Source organism: Diadema antillarum, unplaced genomic scaffold (assembly GCF_040938485.1).
Source record: "Diadema antillarum isolate AM-2024a unplaced genomic scaffold, OU_Dant_1.0 seq00001469_RagTag, whole genome shotgun sequence".
Classification (NCBI taxonomy): domain Eukaryota; kingdom Metazoa; phylum Echinodermata; class Echinoidea; order Diadematoida; family Diadematidae; genus Diadema; species Diadema antillarum.
Window position 1 is genome coordinate 317798 of NW_027272208.1, and position 19693 is coordinate 337490.

At 38.6% G+C, this 19693-nt stretch overlaps 1 protein-coding gene across 1 annotated transcript; it reads right to left on the reverse strand.

Moving 5' to 3' along the window:
- Nucleotides 1-349: 349 nt before the first annotated feature.
- LOC139709766 (cytosol aminopeptidase-like) lies at nucleotides 350-19332 on the reverse strand. The gene is made up of 13 exons (XM_071621726.1): nucleotides 19219-19332; nucleotides 16081-16202; nucleotides 12918-12972; nucleotides 11519-11693; nucleotides 10690-10795; nucleotides 8940-9107; nucleotides 8206-8361; nucleotides 7242-7455; nucleotides 6127-6232; nucleotides 4060-4139; nucleotides 3556-3668; nucleotides 1678-1808; nucleotides 350-402 (listed from the first exon to the last, which is right to left on the reverse strand). Exons 1-13 carry the CDS (start codon nucleotides 19324-19326, stop codon nucleotides 350-352), a joined length of 1587 nt encoding a protein of 528 aa, XP_071477827.1. The 5' UTR covers nucleotides 19327-19332.
- Nucleotides 19333-19693: the final 361 nt, after the last annotated feature.

The window sequence follows — 19693 nt, forward strand, 5'->3', positions numbered from 1 at the left end:
CTTGGCAATAAGTGAGTTAAATCAAACATTATAATGTGCAAAGTGTCATCCCACTGTATTCCCAATAGCAAGTTACCACTTCAAATGAGTGAGCCCTACAAAATGTCTCAAATTTGCCGAGTTCCATCTGAAACAGTGAATTAAGGCTTGCCTGCAAATATTTTCCAAAATATATGGAAATAATGGGTCAATGGTGAACTAAAACACCTGCTGAGTCACAAGCTTCTGACAGAGTGTCTCAGCCTCACACTATCACTGTTTTTTAGCCTGGTGGACTTGATTAGCACCTCGCTGCTTCCTGGAGTAAGTCACAGTCTTGCTGGAAGGGGACTTCTTGCATCAGGGCTCCTTACATCGGCTTAAATCTGGACACAAATTCCACGAGGGTCCTCACTGGGCGACCTGTGGATGAGGAAAAACGCACAAGATCAACAGACTTGAGGCAAGGCCAAAGAATACTGAGTATCATAACTCACAAGATCATAAGATTTATCTCTGCTTAGCTCACATCACAGTTTGAAAACCTTCACCTAACTCTAAACTATTGTCAGTCTGCATTTATCTCTTGAACTGCTCTCAGCCTTTTTTCCTAATTTCTCCACAAATTTCTCAATCCAGTCTCATAGGAAAGGGAAATATTTAGCACTGGATATTCATGTGTCTGTTTCCAATAGTGGGGGCACTATGGCATAGTGGATAAGACTCCTAACTTTTAATCGGAGGTCCTGAGTTTGGAGGTCCTGAGTTCAAAGCACATGCGGTGCCTACATCCTTGGGCAAGATGTTTTTACCCACCCTGTCCTTCTCTACCCAGGTGTATAAATGGATACATAGCAATGCTAGGGTAATAATGAAGGCAGGACTCTCTGGTCTGGCAGAGCAGTGGTTAAACACTGAAGAGGCTACTCTGGATGGAAAAAAAAAAACATATTATTATTGTTGTTAAATGATATATAACCCTGCTTTGGTCGTCATGATCGTGATTGCCTAATTGCCAAACTGATTGACAGATTGCCTTCCTTCAACATAAATAAGCATTGACTTAATCAGTGTTTCATAGTAGCCATGATAAAAAGCAATGGGCAAACATGCTCTGGCAGAATTCGAACCTATGACCTCCTGATCACAGGACAGGCATCTTATTCACTAGACCACCGAGCTTCTGCTCGACAGCTGGTGCTGGTTCTAATCCTTATAATATGGAGTGGGAAGTGCAAATAATTCCTTCAAATTAATTAAATTCTTGTGTCGAGTTGTTTCTATTGCAACTGATTGACAAATTTCCCTACATCAGCAAAAAGAAGGATCAGGTCATTATAAGTTTGAATCCCTAGTATGTATGCCCTGGACTTTTTATCATAGCTACTACTGAACACTGATTAATTCAGTGCTAATCTATGTCAATGTAGGGCAATTTTGTAAATGAGCTGCAACAGCTGTAAGTTGCCTGATAGATTGAAAGGAAATATACAGCTTATATTGTAGATGTCTTTGTTTTTGCTACATTCACTGGAATTTGAGCTGAAATTTGATACCTGCCATCCAAACTCTACTGGCCACTCCAATACAGCACTAGCCGCCACTCTAAAGCACTCACAACAGAGTGATGAATCTTATTCCCCTTGTTGAAAAAAAAAAAATTGAGGACTAACAAAAACTTGGGATTATCTCTCTCACCTGTCATTCCCTTGCCTAGATAAGGAACCTCGTCCTTATTCTGCATGACTCCAGCAATGTCCAGGTGAGCCCAGCTATGATCACCCACAAACTGTTTAAGGAACGCCGCTGCTGTGCATGCCCCTCCTTGCCTGCAGACATGACAGAGACGAAACCCATGAACTAGAATGGAATCAAATAATCTTATATGTGATACATATCTGTAACAAGGATTATTCTATATATCACAGTTTCAATCCAAACCATAGCTCAATATTAACCAATACTCTCAGATGAGGTTCAGAGTTGCACTGCATTGTCAACACAGTGTTTATATGAACAGTATAGTAGTTCTTATTCGATTGATGTAACATGAACAGTTCAGCTGAACTGTTGGTAATATTGTTGCACACATTTGTATCTTCACAGCACGAAAGCAATATTCCTCCCACACTTCTCAGTGTAATTGGTAAAGGTATAGAGTAAATATATCTGTATAATCTACATGAAACAAGACAATGAACACAAAAACTCTAGGATGTCCAGCACAGCACTACGTTGCCAAAATCCCTCCCAGATACAGACCACACAGTGAGCAGATGCAAAATGATTGTGAACTGTGCTATGAAGCACTTAAAACATTAATTTCACTCCTTGTTCAAGATAACTGTTCTGAATATAAGGAAACCATAAAGGGTACAATTGAGCGGAAAGGTGCAACACTTTTGCACGTATGATTTCAATCAAAATCTGGTACCTCATTTTGTAAAAATGTGAAACTTTCATTATCATGTAAGTAGCTTTCTTGTCACTGTCTGATTTACACAAACTTATCACAGTTTCATCAGTTTAATCTTACTTTATCCCTCACAGTCAATTTGAATGCAGAATAACATTTTTCTTTGACTGATATGATCAGGTCAGAAAGGCACTGAATAAAAACTTCGCAGATGTTATCTCCATCTCATCAACTGAATTATACCAAATGTTTGTCACCTGAAAAGCCAGTAGTCATCACTGTTCTTTATTGAATTAGCAGACACAGAAAAATTCTCCATAAATTTTGCCGGGTAAATTACCTTATACTACATGGAAAACTATCGGGCACTGACTTTAAAGAACCATCATAATCATAAAAATAAACTATGCCATGAATCACTTCACGATTTGAAACTATCCATTTACATGGTAAACCTACCCCTCCAAAATTATTAAATAGAACTGCAACATGCAAATTAATCACAATACATATATGACAAAGAGATTTAATGACAGAAGACTTTGGTATCATACGCATCACCATTATTGAGACATACATAGCATATACCCTTCATTGTAGATATATCAAAACATTTGTAAACCAGAGAAGCACTCTGAGAGCACACACCTCCACCAAGCAGCTCATTTCTACCCACTTGTTCTTCCATAAGATCAGTGATTTCTACCACTAACCATACGTATGCATGCTGAAAATTGCCTGATTTCCCAATATAGAAGCCTTTTGTTATGTCATCAATGCCAGCTGCACGACACGCCTCACCCTGGACCAGAAACTAGAGCATGTACTCTAGTGCGCGTATGACACCTAAAAAATATGCAGCTTGAACTCCCAAGTTCATAACTGACCCTACCAGCCAAAATATCTAAAATCCTTCATAAAATCCATAAAAATTCTCGGCTCACTATCAAAAACTAGTCATCTGTTACTTGTGTCATTCTCAACCTTCCCTGTAAGTTTCATCCAAATCCATTCAGAACTTTTTGAGTTACTTTGCACATGGACAAACGAACTAACGAACTAACGAACAAACCAACAGTAATGAAAACATAACCTCCTCCCTTGGCAGAGGTAATAATACATAAATTCACTCCAGTCAGAGCAATGTTAATTTTTCCTACCTGCTGTGCTTGCCAATGTTGTTCACATCTGCTAAATGGCAGTCGGTGACTTGCTTGACATAGTGTTCAAAGAGAGGCATTCTCCACACACGGTCTCCCGTTGACATACTGGCCTGGGGAGAACAGAAGAACAATTTACCTTGCAGCAGCTGTAGGCAGGCCATCAAGTACATTCCTGTAGCGGATGTACAGACATTTCAAGGGCAGTCTATCTGTAAGAGGTTGTGCTGTCAGACGGTATCTCAAAACAGCACTAAGATTTTCACCTTATCTAATGGACAAATGGAAATATGATCCACAACACTATCTAGTGAAAGCATGTAAATCTTGAACCTTGAAGTATTAACCCCTTTTAGCAGCTCCTTGGAACTATCCCAAGATGGAACATGAGCATGGAACTTTACCAATATTGTCTGTTTTGTTTCTTTGATACCATTAAATCTATCAACGCTAACTTGAAATCCCAGATTTTTGCTTAAATCAGCCTACTCTCTTCTCTCTCACCTGCTGGAGAACATTCCATACATTCTGAGAGTTGGTAAAGGCTCCCGCGGCACCCGAACCCAAGGCAACATCAATAGCTCCTGGAAAATGAACAAATGGCATCCACCCGTCAAGTCCTGGGAAATTTTGCTGAAGAAATTATCATCACTGAATTAGCAACTCTGGATTTTAATGCATATCTCATACTGGATAAAGATGACTTGGAAGTGGTTAAATCAATTTTATCTGCATGAAATCAGAAAGTGTTTTTTTTTTTTTTTAATGTTGATTGTAAAGAGAAACAAGAATTTAATCTTCTTGAAATGTAATGCCAATTCAAGCATCACTTCTAAATGTAGTGATTAAAAGGCTATTGAAAATTCTGCTATAGAAGCAAGCAATAACATATGAATAATGACTAGGGCTGATATGAAAGAGAATATCAACTCTACCTTACAAAACCCAAAATGTGAATAGTAAAAATCCAAATAAACAGATACAGCACCAAACCATAGAAACATTGCTTCTGGGGTGTGATGGGAAAGAGCAATACGGCAGTCATGTCTCATATCCAATAATGTTGCATGTTTCCTATGTAATATACTACTTGACTTGTAAATCAAAACTAATGACTTCAAATAATGGCCAGTTCTAAACATCCAGTGGCCTGCATGAGTCTTGCTAGTCAAGGCAACACTAAATGCAGTAAGATAAGTCAGTCCATTTTCACACGAGGGGAGAGACTCATTTGCAATGCTAAATTACAATTACGCTACTGTAAATGTACAAATTTTTGCAGTACATTAATTTTCCCACATTTCGTGCTCCTTTTGGCTTGCGCAAATTCTAAAACCAGCCAAAATATCCTCACAATTTTCTCTGCATATTTTGAATGGGTTGACAATTGTGCAGCACGAATTCAAGAACCCCCCGAATATGTTTTTGAGCCGCTCAATGCGAAAAATCAATCATGCAAAATTAGGGATGATTACAGTATATGAATCATTGTCTGTACATAGGACTAAGGAAGGCTTCGCAGATTCTGCAGTTTTGCATTTCAGACTGAGGACAGGATGTGTGGCCTCTTTCCGGCTACCCATCAATCAATCTCTGGCAGACCTAATGACGCTACATGAGCAGTAAATCTGAATGTCTCTTTTTGCTGTTCCACCATATTCACCAGATATCGAGCAGTAGTAGCGGTACATATGAGTAGACTTCAACTTTATAAACAGCAGTATTGCTTCTTGTGTTCACTGCTTTCTTTCGTGAAGACAAAGGTAAAAAAGCTTCCAAGCACAAATTTAACATTCATACATATTGTATTAAAATGTGATAAAATATAAAAACCAGGCCCTACTTCCTGCACTCATAATAAGGCAGAGGTTCACAGCTTTGCATGCAGACCGTGCATTTGAGGGGCACATTTTTTTTTTTCGCTGAAGTGGTTGAAAGGTCACCGTAAGCTAAAAAAAACAAAAAAAACAAAAAAAAAACATGATTTGGAGGACATTCAACACAAGACTGTTTCCTTCCGTCATTCGAGAAAATCGTCAAAGGAAAACACCTCTGGACCGTCATTTGTATTGCGCAAGTCAAATTACCATCTGTGAATCTAGTTTGCATACACATGGCCAAAATGTGATATTAGAATGATGATCAGGTGAGAGTTTCTTCCTCTACAAATGAAACTTGTCAAGATCGCAACTGCTGATCTGTAAATTAACAAACATGTCGGGAAAAAAAGGAACCAGTGGGACTCGAACCTGCCATCTACTGCTTTCCGGGCAGCGACACTACCACCAGGCTGTTCCTGGCAGTGACACGATGAACATGGAACAAATACCCAATTTGTAGAGGGAGACAAATTGAAGAAACTCACACCTGAATCTTCACCCCTCTGAGTAATATCTTCCTGTCATAGAATCACGATTCTAGTGAATTCAAAAGAAACACTCTCCGCTCGCATGAAAATGGCCTCTGTTCGAATGGAATAGATGGACGTCCTTGTGAGCAGTCCAGTGCATACAGCTGGCTACAATTACTCCATCCACAGGTAATGAATGTCAGGAAGTAAGAAATGCTCACCGGTCAGAGTGGCTACATCCACTACCACAGTGGGTTTGAAGCTGGTGGTAGCGTAGCACAGGGCGTCGGCCAGTAGTAACCTCCCCTCAGCATCTGTGTTGTCAACCTATGAAAAATCAAACCGTATAAGAGGTAATGGGAAATATGTGGTGTACACCACTACCAGTTCAAATACCAATGATTCCGCAAGGGATTGTTCAAAACCTATGTGTTGTCTACAATCACTGTTCAACTGATTGGTGATAGCTCTACTTTTTGTTGTTTTTTTAATGTATAATTTCATGGTTATGGCAAAAAATTATTGCAAATTTAATTCTTTGCATTGTCATCTCATTTACATACCTCATTAAAAGTTTGTTGAAAATTTGAATTGACTTTGAATGAAACTGGCTTGAATTATTATCCAGTACTTGAATATAACATTCCTTGAGAGTTGTCCTTTAAACTTTGCAGGTGGGAGCATTTTTGGCAGATGTCAAGCAACTTCTAATTCATCCTTTTTTTTCTCCATTTTTTTTTTCTTTGGTGAAGGATCAGAGACCCAACAGTTACCAGTATACGTCCTCACAGAAATGCATTGGATCAACTGATATTACACAAGTAGTGCGGAGTTCTATGATCCTGATCTCCATGATGTCACTTGTGACAATACAATAAAAATTTCTTGGAAAAAGAGGAGGAAGGTAAAATACAACAAACAAGCAATCATTCACACAAGCAAAATATTCATCTGTTCTTCTTTGACACACTATCCCACATTGAACTGCCCATTCAATAACCCACCCTGCATACAAAGCATCTCTAGGAAGCAAAATGCATCAGCATTAAACATACTGCATCAACTTTAACAAGGTTGAAAGAGGCTTAAAGACTGGGAACACTATTCATTACTTCAAACTCATGGAAAATGTTCATTACATTCAAACCTCTTGCACTTTCTATGAAATGTGCATGTGTGTCCATTTTATTCACTGATTTCACATCTGCGGCAAGGAGGGCACAATGCTTATCATCCGCAGCAATGCAATGAAATTCACATCATGGCTATTCTACTGCCAATACAACCACGCAGAAACATTCCTCAGCAAAAGCCAATGTTCAAAGTATGTGCTAACCTGTATTGTCTTTCCATTCATAGCTGTTAGGACGTCCCCAGGTTTGACGGCCGAGCCGCTGGGCATGTTCTCACACAGCGGGATCAGTCCCACCACGTTGACGGGGAGTTCCAGGGTTGCTATGGCAAACATGGCTGCAGTCACATTGGCCGCTCCGCCCATGTCGCCCCGCATCATGTCCATGTTGGCTGATGGCTTGATGGAGATACCACCACTGGAGGAAAGGGGAGGAGACATTATAAATTCAAAACCTTCCACCATTCGCCCTGCCATCAGACAAGGGGGAGGTGGTGATTCACACGACAATCCTGATTCTTGGTCCATTCGAGGAGAACTTGGGTGTAGGAACAAAACAGGGGCGGATCCAGGAATTCTGTAAAGGGGGGGGGGGGGGGGGCGTGACTAATATTTCTGGTGCCACTTCCGGGTTTCATTTCATTTTTTTTCTTTTTATTTTCTTTGTTTTTAACGAAAATTAAAGGGGGGGGGGCATGCGCCGGTTGCGCCCCCCTCTGGATCCGACACTGCAAAAGATTCTACAGCTTCAATAATGCTACCAAAACAAAATGATTTGGGAGGGTAAAGTGAAGATTCCAGCTCTGTGCAAGACATGGGATATTGGTGAACTCATTTGCTGGCACATACAAGTATCCGCACTCAAGCTATTAATGGCAAAATCTGAACTGTTGGAGAAGTTTACTCTTCAAATGTATCCCTGCTGAAATGTATTTATTATGGCAACAACTCTTCTGACATACCCTCACACTCCACTCTGTCTGTGATTGCGAAGTTACAAACACATACAAACACACTCACATTCACAAACACTTACAGCATTCTGAGAGATTGTTAAAGTTTTTAAACATCTCATCGTTATTCCATCTCAGTGGGTGTTGAAGGAGATAAAGCTGTGATGTGAATAGTTCAAGGTGTATGCTATGTAGACCTGTGCAAACACTCTCACCTGTCAAACGTAACTCCCTTGCCAACCAGTACCAGGGGGTCCAGGTTCGGGAGTGCTCCGTTGTACCTCACCTCCAGGAAGATGGGTGCCTCTTCCGACCCCTTGGCCACACCCAGAAATGCACCCATCTTCATGTCTGCCGCCCACTTTCTGGAACTATGGTACAATGTGACAATGACAAAAGTTTCAGCAATACAGCGTTGCAGTCCTCGGCGTTTCTCGGCTCACATATTCTATTGGTGGTTCACCTATTTGTGGATCTATATAATCAAGACTACAGTATACAGTATGCTTCAAGTACATTGATTATGAAATGTACATGGAGTACTATAAACCCTCTGAAGGCCACAAACCTAAAATCCTATTGACATTGTGTGTAAACATGTGGCCCATGGGACAGTCAGACTTCACTATCAGTATGTATTTGCTACAGACACCATGAAGACAGATGTCGATTGTATATTTGCTCTTAGAAATGAACTTCTGCCAACTAAATGTGGGATGCTTTACATCACAAATGCACATATCAAGACTATTCATTAAATGTTCTAAGTTTCCTTTTTTAGCAACATCATAAATAGCGAATCTAGTATACAGCTTTTATGATGCTGCTTTTTTCTCATGCCAACCTCAAAGTCTTTTTGTTGTCAGTGATTTTGAGAATACATTGCCATCCACCCCCACATAAGATGGCATGCAACACGAACTCAATATTGTTCCCTCATCGAACATACTGGGCCTTGATTGTCAGCTGCAACTCTGTGTGCTGTCTCTTGTTGTGCGCGATCTCCGAGAAGGTCGTCGGGGTCAGCTTGTTCGCTGGCATCTCCATCAAGGTGCGAGCAAAGTTCTGAGCGCTGGCAAGAACTTCTCCCCTCTTCCACTGATTTTGGCAATCCGAACTGCGAACAATATACAAATAATGATTGTTTATGAGTGCAAAGGACAGAATATTTCATGAGGTGAAAGATGACATGATCCATTCAATGTGGATCAATAATTTCATCTTTCACCAAATGAAATATTCTGTTAATAGAACAAAATAAAAACAAAATGAACAATCTACTTTAGATGCTAATGACCCACTCTGGCCACCAAAAGATAGAAGATTTCTAAATTTGGTCTCCCAAGATCAATTTCTACATCATTGCGGCCCCAGGTAACCAAGCCATCGCTATTGTTGAGCCCTGCACAGCAGACAGAATATATACACATTGCACATGGTAAGCATTTAAAGGGATCGTACAGTCTTGGTAGAGACCTAACCTCAAGTTCCTAACACTTTTGGGTGAGATAATGAGAAACCATTATGAAATATGAAAGAGCATGTAGTTCCAAAAGGAAGTCAAAGTCAATTTGATGAAAATTGGTTTTGAAATGGCTGAGATACCCAAAACAGAGAAAGCCTAATAAAAGGTGGGACCCACCTTTTATTAAGATCGCTTTGTTTTACTTTGTTTTTAGATGTCTCAGCCATTCCAAAACAGATTTTCATCAAACAATTTTTGAATTCCTCTTAGAGTGATATGCTCTGTAGTATTTCATTAGTGATTTCTTGGTATCTAGCAAAAAGTTTAAAGCCCAATCTTCATCTCCACCAATATTATACCATCCCTTTAAGTGGATGTATGAAATTTGACTTACATTACATATTTCATATGTACTGCATGTCCAATACATATTTAGATTTACATATATCATAGTGGTCTTACATCATTACATACTGTATCATATACCACTAATCAATGACACACAACCATGTCGACCAAGATGTACTGCATATTGTCCAAAGGGGAGAAAGTTAAATATGAATCTTCTCTTGATCTTCAATTAAATTGTTTTGCCCTTAAGGATAGATACAAACCACATGAACTGCCATATTGACTGAATGCTGACATGCACAGATGTTCACTTTATGACCAATTGAACACACATTTTTCAACAATACATATTCTCGTATATACAAAATGTCAAATGTTCAGGGCAGCAAAAAACTTGCAAGCCAAAGAACTATATAAAATGGGAGAGCCTTTCATTTGACACACTGTGATGTCTTCATTTTTTTTTTTTTTTTTTTTTTTTTGGGGGGGGGGGGGGGGGTAAGACAGCTAGGATTTGGACAGGATATCACTTAACTGATTATTTGACAATTAATCCAAGAAAGTCATTTTAACCAAAATTAGAGATACAAGGTCTTGTCAGTCACCGAAGAGACAATATTCACTTGAATCATTCATCACTCCAAAGTTTTAACAGACTGACTTTCTAAAAGTGCATGATTGAACAGAAAACCACAAAGAACATGTCTCAATCAAGTTTAGTCATGATAGATCACTTTAATCTAGTCCTATCACTATGACATTAACTGAAATTGATTCAAAATTTATCAATTCAACAACAAATGTGTTTGGGAGAGAAAGGTTCAGAATCAGAGTTAGGGAGAAATGCAGCAATCTGCAAAGGGGACTTAATTTTCTGTAATACCTGTTTGCTTGGTTCAGAGGTAAAACTTTGAGCTTGGGTTTCCTGCTGGCTTCGGCCTTCAGGTCGTCATATTCAAAGAGGGAGAGAAGACATCCCTCAGCGGCAGCTGCAATTCATACAATCAACGAACTGAAGTAATTTGGATTTAATGGAATTGAGGTGAAACTATTAAAGTGAAGAGTAGAAATAGTACTTTCTTATTGCATACTGTAATAAAATGGTACCGAGATCTGCCAGGTACTAGAAAGAGGACAGTAAGACCGCAATTACCGTAACTTTCGCTACAGTTTGAACTTTAACATTTGTTGATGCTGTCGCTCAGTCTATTTTCATTATTGCCACGAGGATAATGACATGGGGACTGCTTGTAGCTGCTCATATCTTAAAGGACAATTTTAAACCAACGATATTTTGATGAAAAAAAAAACAAAGGAAGGCAATTTTCCATCACAACCATGACAATTTTTATCACAATCGGATGAAATATAAGGAAGTTACGTGATAAAGATGAGCATTTTTTTTTTCTGCAAAACAATTCCTCGAGCAGTTGATATGAATATGCGCCAATGAGTGAACCATTGATGTCATCACCTCACAATTTTATATTAAACTTTCCTGATTTTATCTGATTTTGATTCTATTTCCACTGTTGGGCTTTTAAAACCCTGCCATGGAATTCTCCTTTAGTTTCTCATTCTCCTCTATCTCTTCCATTGTCACCATCATATGATATACAATCCACAACTGCTACTGTCAGTAATTCATAATTATAATCATAGCACTGGATTTATTATTAAATGTTTCTCTATAAAATGTCCATCTTCTTCACCTTCAGCATCATTGCACGGATCAACAGCTACAGTCTTGCAGCCCACTTCCCTCAGCTGCTTCACTCCCGTTGCCACGGCGGCACGTACATTCTCCCTGCCTTCGTCCAACACCTCCAGCTCATTGTGGCCGGCAGATTTCTTGCCCAGACCCACCACTGCTACACTGCTGAACTCCTGCATGTTCAATCATTTCCAGTGTCTCACTTATAACTGACCACACACGAATGCAGTTTCCAAAATGCTGGGTTCCCACCACTATGCGATCCGCTACGCACACCACTATTGCCCATTCAGTAGTTTGTTTTTTTATTTATGTCTATCACAATTTGTGCCATCATTGAAATCATGGTCTGAATCATGGAGTAATCATACTGATCTTGAGGTCAGACATGGCAGTCACATTGATCATAGGAAAATCTTAAATGGATCAACAGTCTATGAGCAACATGATTGCCATGACTGACTTCAATATCCGATAAGATCTGATAAGATCACTTACATTACTCCATGATTTCAATCATGGCACAAATTGTGATACAGACATAAAGAACAATTCCATGATTAGCTACTGATAGCCAATTATGGAGTGAGTACCGGATCGCATGACAGTGAGAACCCAGCATAACATACAAACTGAACTATTACACCATTCATTTGATCATCATAACCTGAATGGCATAATTTTCCTGGTACTGTATGCAACTTGCTATTCAAAGATTACAGAAAAATAAACTCACATCATTCCTACTGTGACATTTACACAAGACATTTGTTGACAGGAAGACAGTAAAAATTTGTGAGAGGATCATAAATGATGTGTGTCCTTGTGCTATGAATGTTCTGACCTTGAATAAAGAGTGACAACATCTTGGCATTTTTCCATGATAAGGAATGGAAGTCTCAGCAATATTTTACTACACTCCATTTTTTTTTATTGATGGTTCAACGAATGAGAAAAATTGTCCAAGGCAATAAAAAGGAAACTACTTTATTTAAAGAAACTTTGCTGCTGTACAAATACAGTTGTTTGTCGCAGGTGGCTTCAATAATACACTGCAATTTCTGTGAGCTTGAATTTGAGTTTCCTGGTTACGTGTGAAGTGTAATCAGACATAAACCCAACTGCTTAATTGTCTTAATAGCTGGGAACGTCATTGCATAAAGAATGGAACACTGTCAGGTATTCAACTTGCAAGTTCAAAGTTTTTGAGTCTTGAACCCTTGGAGATAATTTTGATGGCTATGTTACGGAATTTCTCCAGAATCAATTACAGTGTACTGACTACCAAGAAGGTATATACTCATTTTCATATTCAATAGTCTCTTAGTCATTTACATAATAGTCCAAATCAAGGAACAGCAATGTCGGTAAATCCCTTATGATGCTCTAATTTTCACCTGGTTTATATCGTAGAACACTCTGCCTTTTCCTTTCTTCAAGTTTGGACAGAATCTGAAGAAGCAAGAGGGAAAAGTTGTACAAGTTGAACAAGGGCATGATGCAGAAATCATTTCCAAGGAGACATCTCTGCAAATTGGCAGGAATCTATAGGCTTCAATCAGATTTAAAGGGAAATTCCATCTTGATATCATTTTGCTTTTTAATAAAAACATAAAAATCAGAGAAGTCAATCACTGACAAAAGTTTGGGGGAAAAAGGACAAATATTACATTCATGAATTGTTAAAGTTCAGAGAGTGTTGTAAGACAAAAAAGCAACTTTGTGAGATCTAGATATTAAGCAGCTAAAAATTCATTTATTTTCTTTTTTTCACTTTTTTTTCTACTTATCAGCTGAAGAGGACATACAGTAACATATACAGGTGATAAGCACAATCAGGGTATGCAATCATGACTTTCTCACTTTAAAAAATTGTAACTTCTAAAAGAATGCACCAACTGATTTAAAAATTCACATGCAGCATGCTAAGACATCAGTAATCACATGTGGTAAGACAATAGCTAATTTCTTCTCATTTACTGTTAATCATTAAAGATTAATTACCAAAAAGTCCCCCAAAACCCACGTAATGCGTCAAAAAAAGCGTTTTACAACTTACGTAAAATCAAGATTTGAGGTCCATATTTTAAGTCTACCCCTATGTGTTTGGTATCAAATTAATGGATTTTTTCCTGGCATTGCTTGCATGCAATAAAAAACAGTGGTTCTTTCAGCTGGAGAAAGTTATAAGGTCTGAAGTCCCATCCTGGTAGGAGTGTAATGCTGGCTTATTTTTGTGACATTGTGACCTTTTAACCCATGCTGTACAGCTAACTGTTATACATGGAGAAACAGCTTATTTTTCTGCTTTTCCTGAAAGTACTGAAGACACATTGAATATGGTGCGCTGTTTGCCAATAAATGTTCAGCCAGTTTTGAGTTTTGAGCCATTTTCAAATGCTGAGTAAAATAAGTGCAGCCGTTTTTCAGTATTTTCAGTGAGGTATATCCTAATTTGACCACTTTAAAGAATCTTTTCCCCTTACTGAATATCCTTGTTTTTTTAACCATGAATTGTACATATGTAGAAATCTATTGTGTGAAAATTTTAGCAAATTTGAGCAATAGGAACTTATTTTTTTATATTTTTACAAATTGCTGAGCATAAAAAAGTGTGATACACGCCCATGTTACACTGCATGAAGGTCATATGATAAGTGTTCAGTGTTCATATTTCAATGCTTGTTCAATTTCTAAAGATATCATAAGCAAAAACATAGTATTTTGGCTTAATATGTCATTGTTTGAGTGTCACAGCTTGGATATCAACTCAAGTCATCATAAATCTCACATTCATTCTTCTATCTGTGTTTACAAATATGAGAATTAATCCAAACACTGTGCGCACATTCAAGGTCAACTGTACAGATAATTTTTTTTGATGAAAAATATAATATCTTCCAAAGTACCAGCCCTAATTTCATAAAAATTTGTAATAATGGCCACTATATGTCTGTTACCTATTCCTGAAAGTTTTGCCTCTTCATTCTTTGGCAAAAGTGAAATATGATAAAATATGTAAAAGTGGTTTTATTTGAATTCAAAATAATGCCTACAAAATTGATCATCCATTTTGAGAAGTGAAAATATGAAATTCATTCATATTTTGTGATATGTCATGGCTATGTGCTGGTGGTGAATGAAAGGGATATTTATAAGGAATATCTAACAGCAATATCAGATGAAAAAAACATTCTCCTTTTTTTTTTATGAATTTTTCCAATATATTAGTCATTTCAATGTAATTCGACACCCCTAATTTAAATGCTAATTTATGCACAGTTTAATGCAAAATTTTGACTCTTTCTTTACATGAAATGAAACTTTGAACACTCTGCTACAATAAACAACAAAAAAAGCATTTTCACCAAGTTTTTTCATTTTTGCCCTGTTACACAATTGCATACCCTGATTGCGCTATTGACCAACTCCAATTACATACCAAGTACAGATCGGAAGAAAAATTTTCTCAGGAAAAAAAGAAAAAGAAAATTATGTGTACAGCTGAATGAAGAGCTACTTGACACCTAGATCACACAGAGTTGCCAATTAGTGGTCTGTACATACTTTGTAGTACACTGACACACTGTAAAAGTGGAAATTTTTGTGGTGTTGAAATTTTCATGCATTTTGCGCAACCAGATGCTAGCGCGAAAATAAAATCATGTGAATATTTTTGCATGCCATATGTTCCAGTAGCTGATGTCTTGATTCCGCGGAATTAAAAACACGCGAAACTCTTCTTACCTGGCCAAGCGCAAAAAATTAGTCGCGCAAAAATATCCACTTTAACAGTATACATATATCTACTTGAGTAAAAAGCATGTGTACACAGATATTTGCCCTAGAAACATATGTCTAACAGTCACAAATCTGTTATCACTTTTGTGAGACTACAAAATAAGATCCTGAAAGTTTCCTTTTCTGCTTTGGTTGTTGTTGTTGTGATTGTTTTTCATCAGTATAAAAGGCATGCTGAGAGCGTAGACATTACATGTATACTGGCACATCAATATTAAAATGCTCTCCTTTTCATCTGCTCATTCATGAGGGATACAGACATGAAGTACCCTGTAAGTTTCAAAGAGAAAAGATTCTCTTCTTTATGCTTTCTTTCTTCTTTATCAACATCTTCTTCTTCCCTTCATCTGCACCTTTCTTTGTTACCTTTGTGCAAGATACAGGACTGAAGTTAACATGACAGATTTTTTGCATCCTTTTTCACAAGGCAAGATAATGAATCTGCAGCATCTAGTCTTCTATTTTTTTAGTTTATCAAACTTATTTCATTCAATTTGTTTTTAAGACCTCCTTTATCATGTTAATCTATCTTTTTCTTCTTTTTTTTTTAAACAGAACTAGTGGTTTGCTTCAGTAGATGTTAACATAGTGGTAACCTGTAATATGGGCTAGGTCTATTGGCTCAAAAGAAATCTATATGTCACTTTCCTACCTTGTCACCTACCTAAAGGGTAGGTCTTATAGATTCAAATATGGATGGTAACGTCTTGTCCAGCAAAAGTTTTGGCCCACCGATTGCTGACTACCTTAGGCACTTACCTGGTGACTAAGTCATCCAGTTTCCCACTTGTCCTCTCATTTATTTTAGTTGCCTCAGGTGTGAAGACAGCACCCTCTGTTGACTCATCTTCACGTTCATAGATGCCAACTACAACTCCAGTCTGCTGGAATAGGGAATGATATGCTCAGATCTTGGTCACTTGAGCATTTAGATAACCATGGATATTTTGCAACAAGCTTCGTGAACTACAGCCTGTTTCATAAAGAGATTTTGCAGTTATTGTAGACTTGTTGCCAAAGCAGAAGCCATGAGACAGGTACCTACAATCAGCCTTGAGTCTGTTCAGCTGTTGCCTCAATGACTGAAATGAATGCAACAATGTAGAACAACAACAAACATTTGTGCACAATGGGTCTAGATCAATCAGTCTTTGGGTGCGTTTATCAACTCACTTTTGGCATAAAATGAAGGTTTTAATACAACTTTCAGGGAGATTTTTACCAATTATGATAAATGCAAAGCTGTTTTCCTTATGGGGTTAGAAACATTTTCTGGAATGCTGTAAAAACTGCAATCTGAAATGTCTTTGAACCATAAACAAATTTCGATGGTGATGACAAACTCTAAGTCGTTTTGAAATGAGTTAATAGCTCAGACTTGCCCATGCCAACTACACGACCTCTGCCCCTTGGTTAGACAGCACAGTGGAGCTGCCTTTATCTCAACTTGCGACAGAGATGATAAATGCAACAACTCAAGAAGAGCGATTAGAAAGGCCTTTGCAAATGCGTTTTGATAGTGGGCACTGAAACATGTTTCATATGTGGGAAAGATGATAAACGCAACCTTTGTCTTTTAGACTGAGCACCTCTGGTCATCAATTTGTGGTGGAGAAATCTCTAAGAACCTATGGTGAAGTGTATTCGTATGGTTATTACAAGATTCAATTACCTCTTTTGCACCAGCAGTTTTGCACATTTATAGCACACCATTAGTGACATAGACTGCACTAGACCCAGGCAAAATTAAAAAAAGACTACAAAATTTACATTATGTTTCAACTTCTGTATTTGTTTGCAATGTAGTATGATGTGACAAGGATGGCATAATGAATATGGAATGGCTAGACTATATGATGGAAGATGGATAAAGAACAATACAAAGAAAAATCTGCAGACACTTTCACAAAACTTGATTTTTGAAAAAAAGCAACCATTCCCCCTATTTGTCACTGACATAGAGTAAGTGTCCCGGTTTGCGGCTGCATTTAAGGGTTTTTCCACTCTGAAACGAAAACTTGCAAATTGCTGAAGCTACAAACATTTATAACTATTGTCATGTTGAATGGATTGCTTGCTTTTCCTCATTCCTTTCAAGCTTTAGTGGTGTGTACTACTTTTAATAATATTATTGCATTCTCTCGATTCACATGTATACGAAGGTGAACTAGTCCTTTAAGATCAAGACAAATTTATAGGTTTGTTGTTTCTTTTCTCTCTCACTCTTGAGCAAACATGACCCTGACTAAATACAACACATCTGCATCTGCTGTTTGCAAAGACCTTGACAGATGAGATGGCATGGCAGTAGTCGTGGTAGTCAGCAGTATTTTAGGGAGTCTAACTAGGCTTAGTTACAAGTTACATGTTACAGCCACACAGGTACCAGGACCGTGTGGAAAGACAATGAGTAACAGTTTAAAGAACTACCGAGCTTCCTGACACAACAATGTTTGTATTTCCTTTCTTTCTTCCTTTTTTTTAAAGTCATTAAAAAGAAGGCAGTGTATACAACCACACGCATGTGTCTTTACCATCCAGCCACACACGAGTGTGGTTGTAGCCATGGCCCTAGTCGCTGGATACAGCCGCACTCGTGTGTAATGTACATAACCACAGACACGGAGAAGAAGCTGAACACCGTGCGTGCGTGTCAAGCACAAGCACCACACAACCAGGTACCAGCTTGCTCGCAAAGCAATGAAAGTAACCTAATTTTCATACCTTCTTAATATTGTTTCTTACCAATATATTTTTTTCACTCCGTTCTAATTGTGTTTGCTTGATACGGTGGGTTTACAATTAATAGCAAAGTTACAACTGCCGCTAAATTGGGGGACTTCGGATTGACATCGCTAGACTGCTGGTGGTAGGATAGACCCTACATTGTGACTTCAACTCAGGTGCTAGCGATCGCTCAGCCCAGCTGCAGCCTACCCAGTGCAGTTGTGCCGTCGCCCGCCCCAGCAGGGAGCCGCACGCCGGCTGCCTGTGTACGCTAGGTGCACGATTTGCAAGTACCTGAACGAACAGAACGAAGGTGAAGTCTCAATAACGATGCGATGTATAATTATGAATAAAATGATCAATCACAAATCAAAGTGCAAAATCAATTGTAACTTTGCTACTGATTTTAAATTCATCTTATCAAATAAAGAAAATGAAAATAAAGTTCAAAATGGAAAAAAAAAAGTAAATTTGTCGGAATATTAGCACCTAGACTCTAAATGAAATTAGAGGAGGTAGGTTCATCGCGCATTGGCGTGTTGATGCGGCTCACACAGCGTGTTCCCCGCTACGCAAAAAAAGAAGCTTCTTGTGAGTTCTCCGTGTGTGTGGCACGTGGCTATGTACATTAGTCATTACACACGAGTATGGCTGTATCCAGGCACTCGGGTCATGGCTACAACCACACTCGTGTGGCTGGATGGTAAAGACACCCGCTCGTGGTTGTACACTGCCAAATAAGAAACGCTAAACGCCCCTGCCAGTGCTTAATATCCATAGTCCCATATACTCGTTTTTGCGTATCGTTTCTTCATTGTTGCATCGAAAGTTTTCTAGACAGCCTAAATAGGCCTAGGTTAGCTAGAACTAAAAAGAAAATCCATCTAGACAGCTGGAGGATTTTTTTTCCACACTTACGGCTCTCCTCCGAAGGGATTCCGTGAAGCTAGCCGTAGTCTCCGCGGAACATATCCCCGACGCGACGACCAGATACAGACCGATCTTTCTCTTTCTGGTTTCAGTCAAGTTTCTAAATTAAAGACCTAAATACCCTCACTGTGTAAGTCCAAGGTCCTTGAATCGGATCTACCGATCATTTGAAATACTTCTGTACAGTGACATATTTCCTATGTTTGACTTCATAAGTACAAGAAATTCGTATGACCTTACCTCAGTGCTACTTGAGGAAAAATACGAAGCCCCAAGCCGAGACAGAAACGGTAAACGACGTCGATGAATTTGGAACCACAAATGTCTCGTGGAGGCCGCCATCTTCATGGGAATACATGCAGTCCATCGTAGTGGGCGCGCGAGATTCTCCCAGCAGCAGCAGCGGCCAGAAGGCTCTGCCAGCCACAGAACTCTTACATCTATTCTGTGCTGCCAGCCAGCAGAGCCTTCAGGGGCCACAGCGGCTGATCAGTTGAAAGTAGACCACGATTCTAAAGGAAGCACTGGTAATACGCCAAAAAAACAAAAAAACAAACAAACAAACAAACAAAAACAAAAACAAAACAAAAACAAAAACAAAACAAAACACGCGGGGTTAAAAATAACACACGACGGAAAATAAATTATTGGGTTTTGGGGTATTAGCAATTCGGCATTGAATAACATTACTATGCTTGTGAGATATGAAATTTAT